This window comes from Ammodytes marinus, assembly GCF_949987685.1.
Source record: "Ammodytes marinus genome assembly, chromosome: 11".
NCBI lineage: Eukaryota > Metazoa > Chordata > Actinopteri > Uranoscopiformes > Ammodytidae > Ammodytes > Ammodytes marinus.
Window position 1 is genome coordinate 19,422,643 of NC_137215.1, and position 19,814 is coordinate 19,442,456.

Genomic DNA, 19,814 nt, shown 5'->3' on the forward strand with positions numbered 1-19,814 from the left:
ACACCATGATTGTAATAGCCCCATCTTCAATCTTACATTATAGATGTAGTAAATATAAACACTGCATCTTTTACAGAGTCAGAAAGGCCCTAAAAAGTGCTTTGGAGGTAAAATAATTAACATTGGTTCTTCAGCAGGGATTAAATAAGCTCAAGTGATAGAAATAAGATGACAAAGAAACCAGGCAGGTAACAAAACATGGCGTGTGTTTGTGGATCATCATCATCATCAGCCTAGTGGATGGGGAAGCTGCAAGGGGAGATAATTAATGAGAGACAGATTAATGGGAACGCTATTCATTGTACAGTTAAGTGGGTTAACCAGTAGGGCAGATGGTAAACGAGAGCCTAGGCATCCCATAAAGAGAAAAGCGCCGTTGCAGATGCGTGACGGGCGGCCATTTTTTTTTTACCTACATCGCATCCTCTTGTCCTCATGTGATCAAGGCGCACGCAGCTGTTTAATATTGCATGTGGAGCACATAAAGAGATTGACGTATAGCGTCTGCCGTCTCTGCGCTCTAGGCTTTTTCTCTTTGTGCTGTTGTCGGCAGGCTTCTGCATGAAAAGCTGCAACTTTTCCATGACTCTGCACCAAAGGGACTGACATTTATTGTTCTATTTAAGTGATTCACGTTTGGATCTGACAATCTCTACACCTTACCCTGATCTTTCTATTCTCAGTTCCTCCTCTGCTTATTCACTTTCTGATTCTCCCTTAGTAGTTGGCCTATAGGGGAAAGGCCTGTGTGTGTGTGTGTGTGTGTGTGTGTGTGTGTGTGTGTGTGTGTGTGTGTGTGTGTGTGTGTGTGCGCGCAATTGTGCATGTGTGCATGTGTGGAGGCTGCAGGCAATCACTTGCTACAGCCGAGAAGAGAGATGGAAGAGATAGGATGGGAGGAAGAGGAGAGCTAAATGAAATTTCCGACACATTAAGCACACACTGTTGTAACCCAGTGCCTGTGCGTGCAGGGGCAAAAGAAGGCTGGGGGACCGGTCAACCGACTCGAGTGATCGCTGTCCAATAAAAGTATTTTATAGCTAAGGAGAATTGATCCGGCGACAAAGGGGGTTTCCTTAATGGTCCTGGATGATAGGCAGATATATAGAGACAGGCGCTCAAGGATAGGATAGAAATGCCTGATCCAGCAGGTAAGCCAATGGCGATATAGAGTACTCAAACTAACTAACCACATCATAGACACGGTCAGCTTCCCAGCGAGCCCTCCTCCTCCTCTCAAGGGCATGTCGCTTGTGTGCGCAGGTTGTGTGTTTGTCTTTGCTGCAGACAGGGGCCTGGACAGAGAAATTGCCAGTGGAGCAACGCTGCAGGGTTTCCCGCAAAGCAATATAAAGCAGACAAGAGGGAGAGAGAGATAGGGCTGAGTGGTCAGTGTCAGCCTCCACCATTTATCAACCTGAGAATCATGGACACGCGCTTATACGTGATGTAAAAACACACGCACTTACCCAATCTCCCGTTTTATTCACTGTACATAGGGCACACACACACACGCACGCACTCATGCACGCACACGCACACACATTTAGACAAAAGGGGTCATGGAGGGTGGGGTTTGGGAGAGAGTGAGTTTGACAGCTTGGCGTCTCCTGCTGCAGCGAAAGATGAATGGGCGGGCTGAAAACTGCCTTCATTCATAATGGAGCACGGCAACAAAGCAGCTTCATCCCCCAGGTGTCTCGGGGACTATGAGAGGAGAACAGATGAACACAGGAAAAGCAGGGGGAGAGAGACTATGGGGCAGACAAGGGAGCACTGTGTGTGCAGGCGCCGCAAAAGCTGTAATGTGCTAGAAGCAAAAGTCGTACAGCATCTGACTGCCATTAAAAAAATATGTCGGATTTATTGCCCCCAGGTGTTGCCCAAATAAAGCTTAGAAGGGCAGAGAGGGAGAGAGCAACCGTAACAACATTGCTTGTATTGTCGGAAAGCTGCAATGGCCTGAAAATGTCAGAACAAACATTGCTGGCTTTATCGCACTTTTAAAAAGAGCTAGCGGTTCCATCAAGCTTTTCAAAGGGAGGGGGATGGGAGGATTTAAAGTCCTGTAAACAAGAACAAACTGAAATTGAAGGAGTTAGGAAGGACAAAGAAAGGATTTAGGAGCAGACTGCAGCGACATGGCCAGAGCCATGGCTAAAGGGGAAAGGAAACCAGAAATGTTATGTGTGGAACCGAACGTGCCGTTTGGTTCATCATCTCATACAAAAAGACACATAGGCCTACAAATCGCCCAAGCCATGGTGAGAAAGCTGATATAACAGCAGCACGTAGAGTAGCAGTGGGGCCGGAGGGGGAGGAAGCACAGACACGTGAGAGTGAGAGAGAGAAACCAAGTGAACATCATCAGCATCAAAGAGGAGACGAGGGACTGTGTGAGTGTCTGAGTGTGTGTGTATCCGCAATGTATGCAGGTCTCTCCGTGTGTGTAACAGCACTCATTCTTAGCTACTATGAACACCACTAATAGCATGAACCACTCACTAATATGACATAACGCTATATGAATAGCCACGTAAAATGATCGTATCGGAACAGAACAGGGCACATTTTAAATCTTCAAACTAGCAGGCCATACCAACAATGAATGCTTACACAAGCAGTTATAAGACACAGCCAGGTGTTGTAATAAGTAACATATGGCTTACAGTCATTGTTGGCGGGTTCCCATACTAAGTGGCCCTAATTCTACTCGGCCAGCAGAAAAAGCAAGGGGGGTCTTTTCAAGTGTTGGCACAATGTCAGTTTCAGAATAGGAAGTTGCTGACAGGAGTCAGCTGCTGCCCGAGAACTACACAATCTATTCTCTCTCCAGTATTGCAACACTGAAGTTCAGCTTTTGGCTACAAGTTGAGCGTGTAGCATTAGTCCACCACTTCAATCTGTTTGTAATCGGCCTGTCATTTGTCTCCGAGAATAAAATAGGAAAGGCTTAGTAGAGTAAGCTGTAAAGCTGACTATTTTGGATCATTTATTCCAGACCCATTTCTAACAGCAATTCATTGTGCAAACACAGGGAAAGATAACATCATCAGCTATGAAATTCTAAATAAAGTGCCACAAATACACTGCCACAAATACAAGGGCACGTGGGTGAAATCCCCACCCAAGTTCTGACTGCTAAAAGAATACACTGCGCCCCCCCCCCCCCCCCCCAACCAGTGACCTTTTTAAATCCGGTATTAGAATGTTTATTGGCTGATTAAGAAATGGCATTTACATTCTGAATAACTGATTTTGTGGGTGGATGTCTACAGGATTACCCACCACTACCACCCACACCATTCAACTGAGCGTATTGTGCTCCCACCTTCAGTGTGTCTTTAAAGTCTTTCTCAAGCCGGCTTGTTGGCACACTTGAGCTGCGGGCATTCAGTGCGGGGACGAGCTAGTCTATCATTTCCACTGCACCCAAACATCAGGAAGTTGCTACGCTGATCTGCAAAATTGTGGCCCCGGCTTAAGAGTTACTGTATGCAAGATATTATTAATGCAAACTATGCACTTTGTGTTGCTCCCTTCACAGCAAACGTTTTCCATCAGCAAACCACTGCAAGGCATTTACAGTGGACGGAGCAGCAACTGGAAGTGATGACTCAGTCGTGGATGGACGTTGACCTTTTGGTATCACCTTTGATGACATTTTCACAAAATTGGTGTGCATCTAGATTCAAGTTTTGGGTGTTGCTTGCCAGGGAAAAGTGGTGGACAATCAACTGACTGTGTGTATTGCAGGTTGGGGCGAACCGCAAACCCCAATGACATGATATCATCTAGGTGTTTCCCCCAGCGCTTTATAGCTAAGGCGGCCGCCTTGTGTGTGTTGTGCATGGTCATAACTGCGCGAAAGGCCGCGATTTGCGGTAAAATGCATGTCTCCAGCGTTTCTCTATCAGCTGCTCTGTGTCTGCGGCTTTGCGCGCGCGACCGTACCGCACCGCGCGCGACTACGGCATACACCCGGGAGAGTTAAACGAGCAGAAGCAAACCGAGATTTAACTGGTGGCGATAATAAACGCAGTGCAGTTCTATGGGGATATTTAGCTGAACAGAAAGAAGTGCTCTGCAAAGCTAAAATAGTTTAAGACTCCACATCACTGTGGCAACACAACCTATCAGAGCAGAGAAAAGTTTGAAGAAGGCATGATGGCCCAGGCAAGTTTCAGTAAGTGTTTACAGAAGTGCCAAACTAGGCCTACTGTCTTTGAAATGCATTTAGTCATTTTAAGGGGAAAACACATTGTATTTATTATTTAAAGTTATTTTTCAAACAGCATGCTAGTGTAGGCCAAGAAGATTTATTTTCTGAATTTTCAATGCTGCTTTATTTTACGTTTTAAATTGGGAAATACATGTTCCAAAACGACCTCTGTATTTAAAAATAAATCAAGCAAGTAGGCTTAAAATAATCATTAATCGCACAACAGCCCCCATCCAAAAAGGAACTTTACAAAGTTGTATTTGCACTTTGAAGTGCATACACATGTTAAATGTATGGTCCATTATTTGTATTTAGTGTGTCTGTATAGTATTGCACCAAAACAGTAGAAGTTTTCTTTAATTGTGCTTTGTACTGTCTGTACGTTTACACATAATTTGTACCTGCACATAGCAAACAAAATTGCACAACTGTAAGGTCAGTGTCTGTTTTATTTTTGTATTCAAATAAACAGTTGTTTATTTCTTTACGGCGCATTGGCATCTTTGAGCAAAATACCCCTAAAATGTTTGCCGCACCGCGCCTCCCCTAGCACAGGGCAGTGACCACCTTGACTAAGACTTTTTCTGGGGGAAACACTGTAGGCAAACAGCTTTTGCGGTGCATTCCTGTCAAACGCTGACCACATCACAGGTCCCGACCACCGTTGCCGATGACACAGTTAGAGGTATCGCAATGATATGTACATTTCGACACCCCCTCCCACCGTGTCCTGGCCTCACGGTTCATGCTCCAACCGAATGTCGGAAACACAGCTGCCATTATCTAATCGAGGAATCCCAGTCTGTTTGTGTGGGTACAGACTGACTAAGCTGACCTCCTCTGACACTCCCACTTCCTTAGACATACAACATGTATTTCTGGGAGCTGTAAACTGTCACTTGAACAAAGGGTCTTGGAGAAAGTGAAACCAAATGGCAATGACGTAACAGACAGAAGAAATTAGACGTTTTGCAATTTCCCCAGTGGGGTTTTGTGACAATTGCAAGATAATGTAATATACAATGTGCAGCGGTGACACTCTTCAAATTGTGTTTGACAAAATAATGATTTATATTAAATTGTGCATCTTAGGAAAAGCATTCATTTGAAAGAAAAGCCTCAAGGGCAATTCAATAATTCAAGACTGGTCTGAAAACCTCTACAGCTTGTGCAGCGTAGCGTTACATTTATTCCGAAGAGGCGACTGAATGGGAGGAGGTGGAGAGAGAAGGAGCGCCTGTGCAGAGCTGTGAAGAAGTCTTAATACTGAGAGAGGGAACATCTCAGCACATACTGTAGTGCTGTATCCTTCTGGGTGAGATGATGTAAAGAATGGAGATGCTTTTTTTTGCATGAGAAGCAGAGAGCAGGAGACAATGAGATGGCTAACCTTCAGTTCTCTGTTGGGAAAAAAAAGACTCACTTTCCGTGTGCAAAGTGTTACCCAGGCAACGGCAGCAGCAAGACTTTTGAAAAGCTCCAGGAACCTGTGTTTCTACCTCTATCCTCGGCTCGAAATCAGCCTCTATTTGTCAAACGAACAGGCAATTTGTGGCCTTCAGTTTTGGCAAGGACAATTTCTCACACCTTCTTAATAATATACCTTCTAAAATACCTGGATTAACAAGACATCTCGATACTTAGGCTGCAAACAGAAAAAGCAATGCAATTGTGTATTAATTACCATCCAATATAATTAAGATACTCCAAAACCCCCCTTCCTTTTAACCCCCACCATCCCTGTTCCTTCCCATCCGGTTCACATAGAGGTTGGGATTTCCCCAGGGTTCCCCGTCGGGACAGCGGGTCAGAAAAGGCTCTGGAAGTGCATGTTGAAAGCTCAGCTGGAGGTACATCACTGATCCGTTTTGATGCTACGCTCAGCTCTTCTGCTTTTTCACTGTTTGACTATTTTTTCCCTGGAAAACGACGGCCAGGCTGCTACCTGCTAACTGTCTGGCTGCATGACAAGCATTTGATCTCTGCGTAACCTTTCTTTGACAGGCAAAGAATTCTTATCTCGTCTGCGTAGAAGATGGAAATCACAGCTGGGAAAAACACCTCGAAAGAGACACAACAGAGTCAGAGAGATGTGCATCAGCTGACTTTTCCGTCATTGCACAATAGGAAACACAGCACTTTTTCTTTTCTTTTTTTAACTTCAATGCCGCAGGAAAGGGGAACAGCCCTACCCACATTTAGTCAATACCCCAGAGCCAAAAGTTACATTCCGTTACCCACATTAGCAGAACAGGGAAACAACTGAAGCAAAATCATTCAAATAATTTAACATGGTTGTCAAATGGTGGACATTTGGGAAATTTTAAATACCTTAGGAGAAAAATAACAGGAGGAGAATTACTGTAGTAACTCATTCACATGGCTTGTAAAGCCTGTCAGTGTGTCATGAGATTCCAGCACAATGCGAGAGCCTCAGGCACTCCTACTCACACTGACTGGTCTAATAAAATAAATATAACAATGAGCGTCCACACAAGATATTTTGCATGCATTAGCGGAAGAACTAGCACTGGCTTTGCTTTGCTTTGCATAGTGCGTGTGGGTGTGTGTTAGTTATTCAGCGAGGCACAGTGATGTAAACTTTACGTGCACAATGGTTTGCAGGGAGGGCCTATTAAATGTCGTTTCCAAAGAAAAATGTAGATGCTGCAGTGTTTGGAATCCTCTCAGAAATGTGCAACAAGGGGAGAGGGAACAGGCCTTTTTTAATTTGGCTTTCCCAGACTGCTATGGCAACGCTGTCCTGACAACAACATAGGGGATGTAAAAACATAGTTTAAGCTTAACTTGACCGGAATCCTGTCCTCTACAGTGGCTCTGTGATCATAAAACCAAAGCCCAATGAATGCTGTCTCCATGGAAATGTGTTCTCCCACAAGGTCTCCTCTCTCCACCATCTCCTCCATCCTATTTTTAGAACGGTGAAGCACTAGCTAGCCTGGCAAAGGATGTGTAACAGCAGAGTGAGAATGGAAATGTCTAGTATCTCCACCAAAGCAAACGCTTCGAACAAACGCTCGCACAAACAGCTGACTAACAATCCCCACCATCATAGGACAAAGCAGGTGTGTGAAGTTGAGAGAAGCTGGTGTGTGTGTGGGTGTGTGTTTGTGTGTGATTCAAGCTAATGCAAGGCCTGCAGGGTATCAACACATTTGCATTAATTACGAGCAGTTCTAAGACAGGTCATGGCTAACCTCTGGCAGAAGGTCATGGGACTCTGTGGCCCGTTGATTTTTGACCTCAGTGTTTGAAACGAAGGGAAAACCACCACTTTCGAAGTCAGCAGCGTCTTCCTCAATCTCCCTCAAGAAGAAGTGTGAGTGTACATGCACAAGCACGTAAACAAGAACAATTGTTTTTTTTGTTTTTTTTCTCCACAAGTCTGTCACACAAAAAAAGAGTTGGACCGGCACACCTGGCAGCACGGACACAGACTGTTAAGTGACCGGCAACAAAATAACTTCCACCTCAGTACCTTTAAAGTAGCTGCCACAGTCTGAAAATGCTGTCTGAGCTCAAGGGAAAAGTCCTCCCCAATCACGCTGACAGTGCTAATTAGCATTAGCCTAGATGGATGGTCATGTGTGTTAATACCACAGTGCTGTTGCACCATTAAGATGAGCTCCCACAAACAGTGTGGTGTTAAGTTAATCGAGAACAACAATTATGGCTGTCAGATCTCATTAACAAAGACACTGAGTTTCAATGACCGCTATCAAGACCATAAGGCTACCATATCTGTAGTGCTGCCAAATTGTATGCCCTGATGCCCTTGTGAGAGTAAAGAGTTCTGGGTTGCCCTTTAACGAAAAAAAACAAAATCAAAATTAAAGTCTTCTGTCTCGTCACGTCAGAGACCTCATCAACAAAGGATTATTGCAGCAGAGCTATTTACATAAGCAATTTACGTATGGCCCTGTTTCCCGGAAGGTGCCTTTGAGCAGAGGCAAGATTGTATCTCACAAATCGTCCCCTCCAAGCCCTTGCTGACTTTTACATACAGGAAGACAGATCATCACGGTATGGGTTTTAGAGTAGGCAATGATGGATTGGCCCCATTGTAACATTGGATAGGATTAAGATATGCTTATGTGTGAGACAATATCAATTTCTCAACTGCAAAAGATATAACAGCATACAGATGTACAGTTTATAATCAGTGGTCCTGTAAACACAGCATATCCGGTTGTCTTCCGAGTCGATTCATTGTGGTCAATGTTGCAAACCGATAGGCAAGAAGGCTTTAAACCTATATTAGATTTTTACAGGGTTTCCTGTATCTTGATTTTTTTGGTAAGTTATAATATAGGCCTACATACCTTAAAATCAATCAATCACATGAAAATGTCACTACTGAGACTTTATCCATATCGCCCCGTGCCATCCCTGTTGTAGAGTTGAAGACATTCCACTAGCCTGAGCCATTTCTCGGCTATCCATTCAGCATCAGTCCAGTTTCATTTGAACTTGACAGCCAGAGAGAGTTGCCTCATTATATGCACTAACTGTACAGTCATATCATAGCAATCACATTAGATATGGAAAATGGATGACAATATAGATCATTTTGCTCTTGTGAAATATAGCTACTCAATTATAACATAAGGCAGTCACGCCACATTGCATGCTTCCTATGTACTGTGATATGGTCATTTGGCGGTATTTTCCAGCCTTGCCCTTCAAAAAGGATTATCTGGTCAAAACCTCCAGTCCGCTCAGAAATATAGCATACCATTTAAATGACTGGTTGGTGAGAATGAAGTTCCAAAGTGCTGAGACAGCAAGACAGCCTTAACCCCTGCCCCCTGCAGATAACCGACCCCTCCCCACCTCTTCTCATGGCCATGTAGCCCTCAGCTCTGCTCTGTTACAGGCCACATGTGTCTCCAACCATTGATCCACTCATGCTGACTTTGCGGTTAATTAAAAGAAGCCAGGGCTCAACGCTCAGACCTCCCCAATTCATTTAAAACTGTCTTTTAAGTAGTAAGAGGAGACAGGCTTCCTCTCAACAAGAAATACATTAGAAGTTTAAAGAAAACTATACACAGATAACAATTATTGAGTCATTACCTGGGTGAGACATGTTTGGCACATCTATATGGTCCAGTTAATCATTACCAATAGAACAATGGGACTTGAGGGCTTAGAGTCCATTGTTTAACTGAGGTGTGCATGTGTGTTTGTTTTCTCCATAGTGAATCCCCTGTGTGTGCTTGTGTTTACCATGGCACTGGCACGAGCTGGGTAATTGCAGTGCACGCAAACAAACTGGGCGCCAAGCCGAACACACAGCCTGACTTTTTCTGGGCTCATTGACTCCCTGAATGTGCTCAGACTCAGACTCAGATCAATCTCCATTCTTGACTTTTGGTGCTGTAATGAGGTTGTCACAAAGGATCTTTCAGAAAACACAGATATTCAATTCCAGGTAGAGAGTGGGCTGATATTGGGGAGGCAGAACCAGAAGGCAGTCCACACATAAAACAGGCCTTGAAGCTCCTGGACACACAACAAGGAAAAGCCTCTAGGGGTACTATGTTGTTTGTGTGTGGCAGGCATCCCTTTTCCTGTCACGACCTTTCGGACCACAGGTGGTCTCTGAGTAGCTTCCAGGCCACCACTTGTTGTACGTTATTCTGACATGATGTTTATCAGGACCCCTGCAGCTTAAAGCTTCCTCAACACAAGCAAGATTTGTTTTGGTGACGAGAGCGCCTAAGTGTTGGATCGAGGTTGAAAGGGAGCCGATGCTAAAAAGCAACAACTACAAACATTAGCCTGCTTGGCACCATGGCTAAATTATTCAACATGTAGAGAACAATTCCTCTAAACACAAAACAAAAACACTTGGATGGTCAAACACCAGCCACTATGACTTCCACACAAGGATGATGTCGGATAGGCTACCAGCAAAGCAGCCTCATAATATGTCCTCTGCACCTCAGAGATCAACTGGCTTTATCAGAGAAGACATTGGCCCTGTACGCTCAAATCCCTGGGGGAAAAAAGATGTACCAACTTGAAAATGTCAAGCCCCTACGCCATTAACCCAGTGCATCGATCCAGCAGGAATAAACAGGAGGCGGCTGCGCAGGTGATTAGGCTGCTATTAGCATGAAGCAGCAGTCCCCCTTTGGAAGTGACCTGCGTAATATTTTGTGCGCTTTTTTTTCCATTCAAGGTTTATCTCACACACCTACAATCAGTAGTTTGCTTTACCTATAATCAAATGGAACACTTCTGTGTCCGGAATGCCCAGTCCCATTTGTTTTACTTATTCTTCCAACAGAGTTTCTAAGTTACTTGTTAGCATGCAAAAGTCATTTTCAGAGCAATAATACTCAAATCAGTAGTCGGGGTCATAAATGCTCCTGATTCGCCATCATAAGATGGATTTCATCATCTCCCCTTAAATGTTCTTCTAATGAATTAATTAATTCATTCATTCAAAGGTGGGGGGATGTCCAGACAATCAGAGCTCTTCTGAAGTTGGCAGCAGCAGTTCTTCCACACTATAGAGAATTTCTAAGTTTGTATCCACTCATTTAAAACCAGGTTACGGTCTTCTGAGTAAAACTTCAATTTTGATGCAAACCGTGTTCTGCAGTTAGACAGATGCGATGGTCCTTTCAGTTCTGCTGGCAGTGAGATGGTAAAGCTGTAGTGAGAAGCAGCGCCAGTTTCTCTCTTTGGTGAAAGAGGGGAGCCTGGGGGCGCCCTTAGCTCAGTTGGTAGGGCGCCCCCCCCATGGGCCTCGGCCAGCAGCGGACCCGGGTTCGATTCCAGCCCGCGGTCGTTCTCTGCATGCCACTCTTCCCCATTTCAACTCTGTCTCTACACTATCAATAAAGCATAAAAATGCCCAAAAAATATCTTTAAAAAAAAAAGAAAAAAAAAAGAGGTGAGGTGAGCCTGAGGCCGAGGGAATCGTCACACGCAGTCCAAACATTCTGAACAGCTCTGCAAGCATTACATATCAGTAAAACGGGTTTCATTCAAACATAAATATAACTAACTCCCATTAAGGGTCGCCTCAATGTTGACAGCTGAGCATTCTCTCCTTCCACCTTCCCTATTGTGATGCTTCCCCTCTTGCTGCCCTGCCCCGATACGATTGTGTTCTGCTTTTCACGGCACAACTGTAATTTATGGATCCGTCAGATTCAATAAACCATATTGTTTCCTACTCAATAAAGCAGAGCAATGTAGTTAAGTGGGAGCATGGCAGAAATACTGTGCAGAATGGGTTCAAAGAATACAGCTCCAATCGTGGACTGATATGAGAGGCTGTAAAATAATCTGTTTTCCGTTTCACTAAGGATACAATGTCAATCTAATCCTGAATGTGGCCACCAATGTGTTTATCCCCAACTCAGGCGTATTTAGATTGGAGGGCAAAATTAAAAGTATGGGGGCGTCTTACTTTTGAGTTGAGGTGTGTGGACAGAGTAGACCTGAGTTGGCAAGGGGACATTTACTTACATCATTTGGGAAAAGGGCAATTGAGACAGGGAGCTGAAGCAAACATTTACAAATGTAAAATGAAACCCTATTCATCAAAAGCTTAATTGTCACGACTCACTGTCAATGGCCCTTCACTCAGAGAGTACACTGCGGCTTTATTAATTCCCCTCAAACTGGGATAATGAATCAATACTTCCTGAAGGAGAGGTCAACCCCACCCTACTCTCTCACTAATTAGCCGCATATCAGGGAGTTGATATTCTGCGGGGCAAAGTTCCATCAAATAGAAGTCTCAGAGCACACAAGTAGCAGAAGTATCATTGTTCCGGAATGAGTGAAGAGTGATTTTTGGTGTGACAGCAGGGGAGCCCCTCTAAAAATAGAAAAAAGCAGACAAGCACACATGAGTGCGCTAAGGTAAGATATTACCATACCATTCATTTGCAATTAGGGATGTCCTATTGTAAAAGAGATCTGACCCTCCCCCTCTCTTGTTCCTCTAGTGTGCCTTTGTTGCTCCCATGCAATTTTAAACTTCCCAAGGTTTTATGTTAATCAAATTAAAAAAAAATAACAAATTAATAAAAAATGCTTTTTCAAGTCTTAAAAAGCACACAACAACACAGATACTGTGTGTAAAATCATAGCAGAAATGCTATACGTTTCGCGACTGCTATAAAAACTAAGTACAGATGTGTTTGTTCACAAATATGTTGTCATGCTGGTTTAGGTGGACAGAGACAAACTGGTTCAACACAATGACTGCAGAAGACCTCAGTCTGGCAATGCTTTCACGTAACTGTCACTCCGACAGATTTTGGGAATGCTGGACCTTCACACAAGCTGAATCTGCCAGGTCATTTAACACTGGCTGCTCCTTTGTACCCAGCATTGCCACAGGTTAGCGCCGCTGACACAATAATTAGCCCAATCCCATATTGAATAGCACGACAGCTTGGCTTGACCTTCTGGTTCAAGCAGCAGCCTCATCTGCCCGCCTGGCAGAGGACACAAACAGCCCATGGTCCCGGAGATGAGAAAGAGGGGTAACCAAGCATTGCTTCCATCTATCATCATGTTATGCGCGTTGGTCTTGTAGTTCAATGTCCTTTTCAGACTTGACTGGAGACACGCTGGGCCACAGAGACACATGGGAAGGAGCTAATTAGTCTTTGTCAACAGCAGAGGGTTCACCAGTCTCCTACCACTTCAAGGGTGAAATTCCTTCAATGGTACTAATCAGGAGTTTGGCCAGCAGATTAGTCTCATTCGTTCAAGCCTCCATAACAAACAGCGGATCACAGATCACAAATAGCCCCTCATTCGAGTAATGAGTTTATAATAACTGTACTGGATATAAAAACAAGTAGACAAAGCACATTTGGCCACGCCTGCTAAATATAGAAAACTTTCTTTAGGAAGTGTCTATGACTGAATCTTTTTCACCTTCTGGGACAGTTCTCAAGACAAGAGGGCAAACGGCTTGTGCGCGTGAGAAAGGTTACCGCACTGAGCAGGTGGTGCATTGTGATGGACACCGAGAGCCCAGGGAAATTAACAGAAGAAAGCACTGAGAAAAACAGGGCACGTACAAGCATACGTCTGGAGATAACAGAGCCTGAGAGGGGAAAGCAGAGAAAAGTGTTTCTTCCCAACGTCCATGAATAAGCAGAAAGAACCTTGTTTAGAAAAATTGTGCAGTCGTATATGAAGTGCACAGCTGTTCACTGGGCTGGGCATGCGTAAAATCACTTGCACTAGAAGCTGTTTGTGTGTGTTTTTCTAACAGGATATAGCCGCAGTAGGAGCAGGGCATGAATGGTGTTAAAAACATCAGAAGTGCTATGAGATGTTGTAATGTGATTGATCACTATACATATCAAACAAATGCAACAAAATGACGTACTTTGGTCAATAACGGCCTTATATTTGTATCGCTCATTTGACCTAGAACTGTGTTAGCACTGAACTCTGAAGGAGCCAGTGTCTGACTTCAGCTTAACCGTTTCACAGAACCTGTCAACCTAATTGTGATGGAATCAGTGAGAAGGATGACAAAGGCTTTCTAGAGAAATGTCAAAAAAGGGTGCGGCTTAATGCTCTGCTCTCTGTTTCAGTGCAGCACGCCCTGACAGATCCGCCATACAGCTCCCAGCGCATGTAGACAGTGGTTACTCTGGATGCTGTTTGCTATTGTGATCGCCACCTGATCTGACAGGAGCTCTGTAAGGTACACAGCCACTAAAGGGATCCACCTATCTTCACTGCACTTAGATGACAGCACACACTCCGTGATACTGTTTGATGGGTGAGACCACCCATGACATCTTCAGGAGATGCCTAATCCTCGATTCTCCATCTTTTCTTTTTAGAGCAGATGGCTAGGGCCATATAAGACTAGTCTAGTCTAGTCCAAGATCATTGGTTTTATGCCAGGATAACTCATTTAATATTCTGGTTATTATTATCTGGTCTACATTGTGTCGTGAGTGATATAATCTACATTATTAATTATTTGCAATGCACAACACTAAGGCCTCATTGTCAATTTTAAAGAATGTATTTACAATACGACTATAAATGTAACAATAACTTTCATTCACCAATCAATTGAAAACAAAATTTAAATAAACGACCAATAGTCATATAGAGGGTACTTGCCATGTAGTGGTTCTTTTTTTAAACTGCAGTGTGCACTCTTCACAGGCTGCCTGCAGAGATTTGCTACCATATTGTTGTCAAGCCTGTGAATGTGTCCACACTTCAACATGCTGTGTGTGTTTTTTTCCTCATGGCACGCCTGCCGAAACGTGACCCTGAGTGAAGGTGGAATTGTCCATTGCACCTTAAATTTCGAAGGTTGTGACTGGACGTCATTTCAACCAATTTCTGACTTACAACGGAGATCATGACACCCCTAATAACTACCCAGTGACACAAATGTACTAGTTCAAGAGAAGTTTGAGTTGTGAGTAAGTTGTCAGACCGTAAATACTGTCTCTAAATGGTATTTCTGTAATTGCAAGCACCTGTTTTTCCTGACCATACCACTTCTCCGCTGTCAATAGAAATGAAAGACTAGCGGAATACACAAAACTGGATTACTGTAAGATTAGGTGTGGTCAACAATATATGTACATTTGTTGTATGGCTTTTTTGATGATCTGATTAATCACTGTATGTTCACTATAAGTCCACCTATCACCTTACCTGAAAGTCGTTGATTTGAAACATCAGTCGGAAACCCCCCATTTGAAGTAGATTCCTCAAGTCAAGACGTTGTTTTTATATTTTATTTTTTTTTTGGGGGGGGGGGGGGGGGGGGGTCAGTCAATAAAACATTATAAAAGTGAAAACACTAGTGTGATCTTGGCAGGCCAGTGGGTAGCAAAAATCTGTCACTGCAACGCCAAAGAACATTGTGAATATATTTGATTTTTAATTTTTTTTAAGGAAAGGGGTAGGATTAAATAAGTGTATACTTCTTCCTGCTCCTTTTCAGGCATATTTATTGTATTTCCATGCTTTTCATTTTGTTTTGTATGTGGATGTCTGAAATAAACCAAATCAAATCAAATCAAATCAAATCAAAAATCAAAAAAAATATGCAAATACAGCTTCTGGAGCCAGCGGCAAAATGAAAACGAAACTGGAAATGACAAAAGCGAAAACCAAAGCAGTCACATGTTTGTGTGCAATATATTGATTCTCCACTCTGCATAGTAATGTTGTTAAATCTATTATGACTGGTAAACAGTTAAGCGGAACCCCCTGTCTAGAAAGCAAGCCTCAGGCAAAACAGCATTTATTAAAAGTTCAGTTTAACCTTTTCCACCATATTTGTGTTGACAGAAGGTCAAATATATTTAACTCCAATTTACTTTTCTGATTTTTCCAGATAGTATGGCATATAGTCTGATCTCCATATCGAACAGGCAGATCAAATTCAACTGAGAACATTCGGGGGCAGCCCTATTACTTTTTAACTAGATCCCATGCCAATAAGGAAACCAATGAAAGTAAACAGTAGTAGCGGTACCAGGACCAAAGGATAGAATGCTTTCCCGATACAAACTACACAAACCCATTGAGGTCATCATTTGTAACAGCAACAACTTCCAGGCAATTTCATCATGGAAAATGCAGTCATCCAGTACCCAGACATTGGTTTAACTAAGATAAGTTGCCACAGGAGTAGAGTGAGCTAACGTGCCTGCCAGGCGATACAATATTGTTTTTTTCCCCTGTCCATTGCTGTAAAGCAAACTTTCCAAAACCAATCCAAACCCTGCTGTAGAAGTGAACTGAACATGCTCAGCTGCTCAACTTAGTTACATTCCACCATTTAAATAGGAAATTTGTGTTACACTGCTGATCTTATTACCAAGCCGATGACTTGATAGCTCCGAGCTGAGATACTGGGATATTTCTTCTCTGACATGACTTTGCTTAATTAGTCATCCATGTCTTTGACTATAAAAAGGCAGAAAAAAAACACACTTCATAAAAGATGTTTATTGATAATATATAGCAAGTCTGGTACAGGTAATACCCCGTCACCCAAGCCACTTGATACTATATGGTAATGTAAAAAGTGTAAGCATGAACAGACCAGCAGCGGGAACATAGACTCAATGGAACATCTTGTCAACAAATCAATCTTTTTGTAACGTTACCTTTCACTGATTGAAATCCTATCCTGTCATTTCACCTCATACAGCTCGGCAAGAGTGTATGCAACCCCAGAGGAAAGCTCAATGTTCTCACCCGCTAAAGAAAACCTTCTAAATTGCACTTCATGCCAATTAAAAATTACGTCAGTGTTCAGATAGTAATCCAATATCAATGAAAAGATGGAATAGAACAACTGCGCTGTCCAAAGATCATTAAGATTGCTCTCCAGCAGAAGGACCAGACATGATATGATAAAATCAGACAGACAGTTTGTCATCATATATCATCATCATATACAAAAAGCAGCCAATCTGCAATTATGTTCCACACAGGGGAGAAATAGACCTATCAATCATCAGACTCCAAAGTGAAGAAGGAAACCAATAATTAGCATTTAGCACATAAATGTCAGCTAATACACAAGTCCATTCATCATTTCATCAGTATTCCCATATCAACTCTCAGCCGCACATTAGTCCATAAAGGCCTGTATGTATTGCATTAATAAAACTGGCAGTGTGGAAATGTTTATCAATCAGTAAACCCTCTTATCACGTTTCTAGCAAACCACAGCTACGAGCCTGACAGTCACTCTCTTATCACACTAATCCGGATAACTTGGGCACTGAGCCTGTGAAGCCAGCAGGGATAAATTAGTTTACTCCTACACTGATTGGATTAAAAACCCAGTAGTGGGCCTCGACCCCCTGGCCTATACAGACAACGGTCACCAACTGCTCCACTGTAATGAACATGTCGGCTTAAATGGAAATAAATAACTAAAGAAAAAAAGAACGATTTCACCAGGCTGCCAATGAAATCCTATATTTTGGACACAAGATTTGGAAATATTACCTCAATGTGCTTATACTGTGATTTATAACCCTTTTACAAGGGCTGTTTATTCACAATGACGCGACTCCCCTGACACATGTCATGAGAGCAGCATTTTCTGTGACAGCTGACTCAATAGCAATTGTATGCAGGTTAAACGAGGGCCCATAGGAGCCCACTGTCTGCTTAGCATCCCTGGGGAGTCGACCCATGATGACTGTCCCACATTACAGAAGCAGCGGTCTGAATCGTTAGTCTGAATAACCTTTGTGTCTTTCGAGGAACACGTACCGTTAACAGACACTAGTACGCTTAAAGGCAACTCATAAGTGTGTCCCACTGCAGCTTTGCAGGCACACAGTTCCATCACTGTGGCGAAGGACTCACAAGTGAGAGAAGCTCGGCTGTCGCACTGTGACAGGCCCGCATTGGGGGGCTGCAGCAGCAACGCTTCAACAGACGGAGACATAATATGACAGGCAAACAAAAACTGCTATCTGAAATAAAATGAAAGCTGGTTAGGGTTGATTCTGCCGAAAGACAGTGTGCCGCAACTCTCTTTCTTAAATCACTTAAGGTTTAAATGGGCCCTACTTATTTTAGAGAAGGGGAGAATAACACTTCTCCACAGGAGGTAAATGTCTTCTATTGTAATAGTTCACAGTGGGCGACAGCTCCATGGGCTAGCTGCTGTATGGATATATGGACCGAGTGGGTCTACTCTGGCAGCTACTTAACCTCCAGGCCGGTCTGCTTGACAGCAAGGCGAGCCCGGTTAAATTTCACTGGGCTTGTGGCAAGTGTGCTAGTGTTTGTATAAGAGAGGCGTAAGGAGGCAAGAACACGAGAAAGATACACAAGACCAATATAGAGTATAGAAGGGGAAACAAGACAGAATAGGAAGTGAATGCTGGTCTTAAAAGAAGACTCAGAGCAGGAGAGTGCCTGGCTATCTATGAAGGGGCTGTTCTCTCCGAGGCTGGAATGACTTCCTCATTCTTGCCTATATGAGTCCATCCTGTACCTCACCTCCCCTCCCCTCCCAGGGACAGCTGCTGTGAAGCCTCAGGAGTCTGGGCCAAGGGAGCAGAGTCACAGAATAAGGGGAGGGCGGGGGGGGGGACAACTATTGCACCGTTTTTGTAAACTTGATCTCCCTTCCTGTTGTGTTGCTGCTGAGCCTTATTTGAGACTTTCGTCTGGCAGGAAAACCCAAGCAGGATCTCCCTTCTGAAATGGGGAAACACCCACAGGGGAGGGGAGAAACGTCAGGCTATTGCTGGAGAGTCTGACATCATGTTGATGGCTTTCATGTTTCTGGGAAGTCACATATGGGGTAGGTGTGTGTGTGTGCATAGAGCAAGAGTGGGGGTGAGCACAACTGTAGTGTCCCCTCTCTAGATCAGGGCAGCAATCCATTATTGTGAGTTTCTGCTGCACCACCACCACCACCACCACCACCATACAGATGCTGCAGTTGAGAGACAAGATGAGGGGAACCAATCGCTTAGGCACTGTCAACCAAACCTTTCCCGAAGCCGCAGCCTGCCTGAGAGCTGCTCCCCACACCAAACATCCTCATTGCAACTGCAAAGAAAAATGAGACACCCAACCCCTTTGGACCGTCGGTGATCGAACCAACCCCAACATCTACTGCAGACATTAAAGCAACAACGTCAACGGAATCGCATTCGTGCTCTCACACACACACACACACACGCACACGCACACGCACACACAAACACACACACACACACACACTACACAGCAATCAGGACAGCTATAGCTGGCTGAGTGAAAAAAATTCACCCGCAAAGTTGAAGGACATGGGAGAAACCATGAGATATTGGCCATCATTATATGGAAGGCAGGGCAGAGTGTCTGAAGACTAGTTACAGTAAACGGCGGGGCAGCGTCAGTGGTGGGCTGTTGATGGGCGCTCAAAAAAGGGGAAAAAAACTGCATTGCTTCTGCCTGCGCTCTACGTCCCACTGTAGATTGAAATAGTCTACCCACGCGAAACCGGGGTTGGGGTACATATCGTGACTCGTCCTTAGCAGTGAGGCAAATCTGAAGAACAGACATGAGCTGAAAATCTTGAGGCTAGTTAGCTTTACTTCCTTAGCCAGCCCCAGCCGCCCCCGTCGCTTTCTCCACCACGGTCCAGCCCGCCTGCCTGCCTGTCCGGGTCTACACCTCTCTCTCTCTCTCTCTGCGCGCTGTCCTGGGACTTACCGGTCTTATGTGCTGGTGGTGTCGCTGTGAAGAGACAACAAGTGCGGGTAGGCTGCCGGCCGCCGCTCCGCTGCTCCGGGACAACAGGAGTACTGATCTGCACACTTTCGCAGCCATCGCTGTAGTGAAAGCTCGCTGTGAAGGAGACTGCTGCGGGCGGACCGAGACGCACCGAAGGGAAGAGGGAGGGGTGGGGAGTAAGGTGCTGGTGGTGGTAGTGGTGGGCGGGGTTGGACTACGGTTGCTCCAACACACACACATGCCCAGTGTTGCACCAGTAGACTTATGCCTAGTCTAGTGCGAGGATAAAAACACTGTTGTGCAGGCTAATTTTCATTAACGCGCGCGCACAGGTTTG

The 19,814-nt window shown here is 44.1% G+C and overlaps 1 protein-coding gene across 3 annotated transcripts in view; it reads right to left on the reverse strand.

The window, feature by feature from the left end:
- Positions 1-19,597, reverse strand: part of mcu (mitochondrial calcium uniporter) — a 69,523-nt gene extending 49,926 nt beyond the window's left edge. For all 3 annotated transcript variants that reach the window (XR_013845114.1, XM_080037400.1, XM_080037399.1), the window contains exon 1: positions 19,457-19,597. Coding sequence is in view for 2 of the 3 variants with exons in the window: in XM_080037400.1 (XP_079893526.1) it covers positions 19,457-19,573 (117 nt within the window). In the remaining variant the exon portion in view is untranslated. The remainder of the gene's footprint in view (positions 1-19,456) is intronic.
- Between the last annotated feature and the right edge of the window lie 217 nt (positions 19,598-19,814).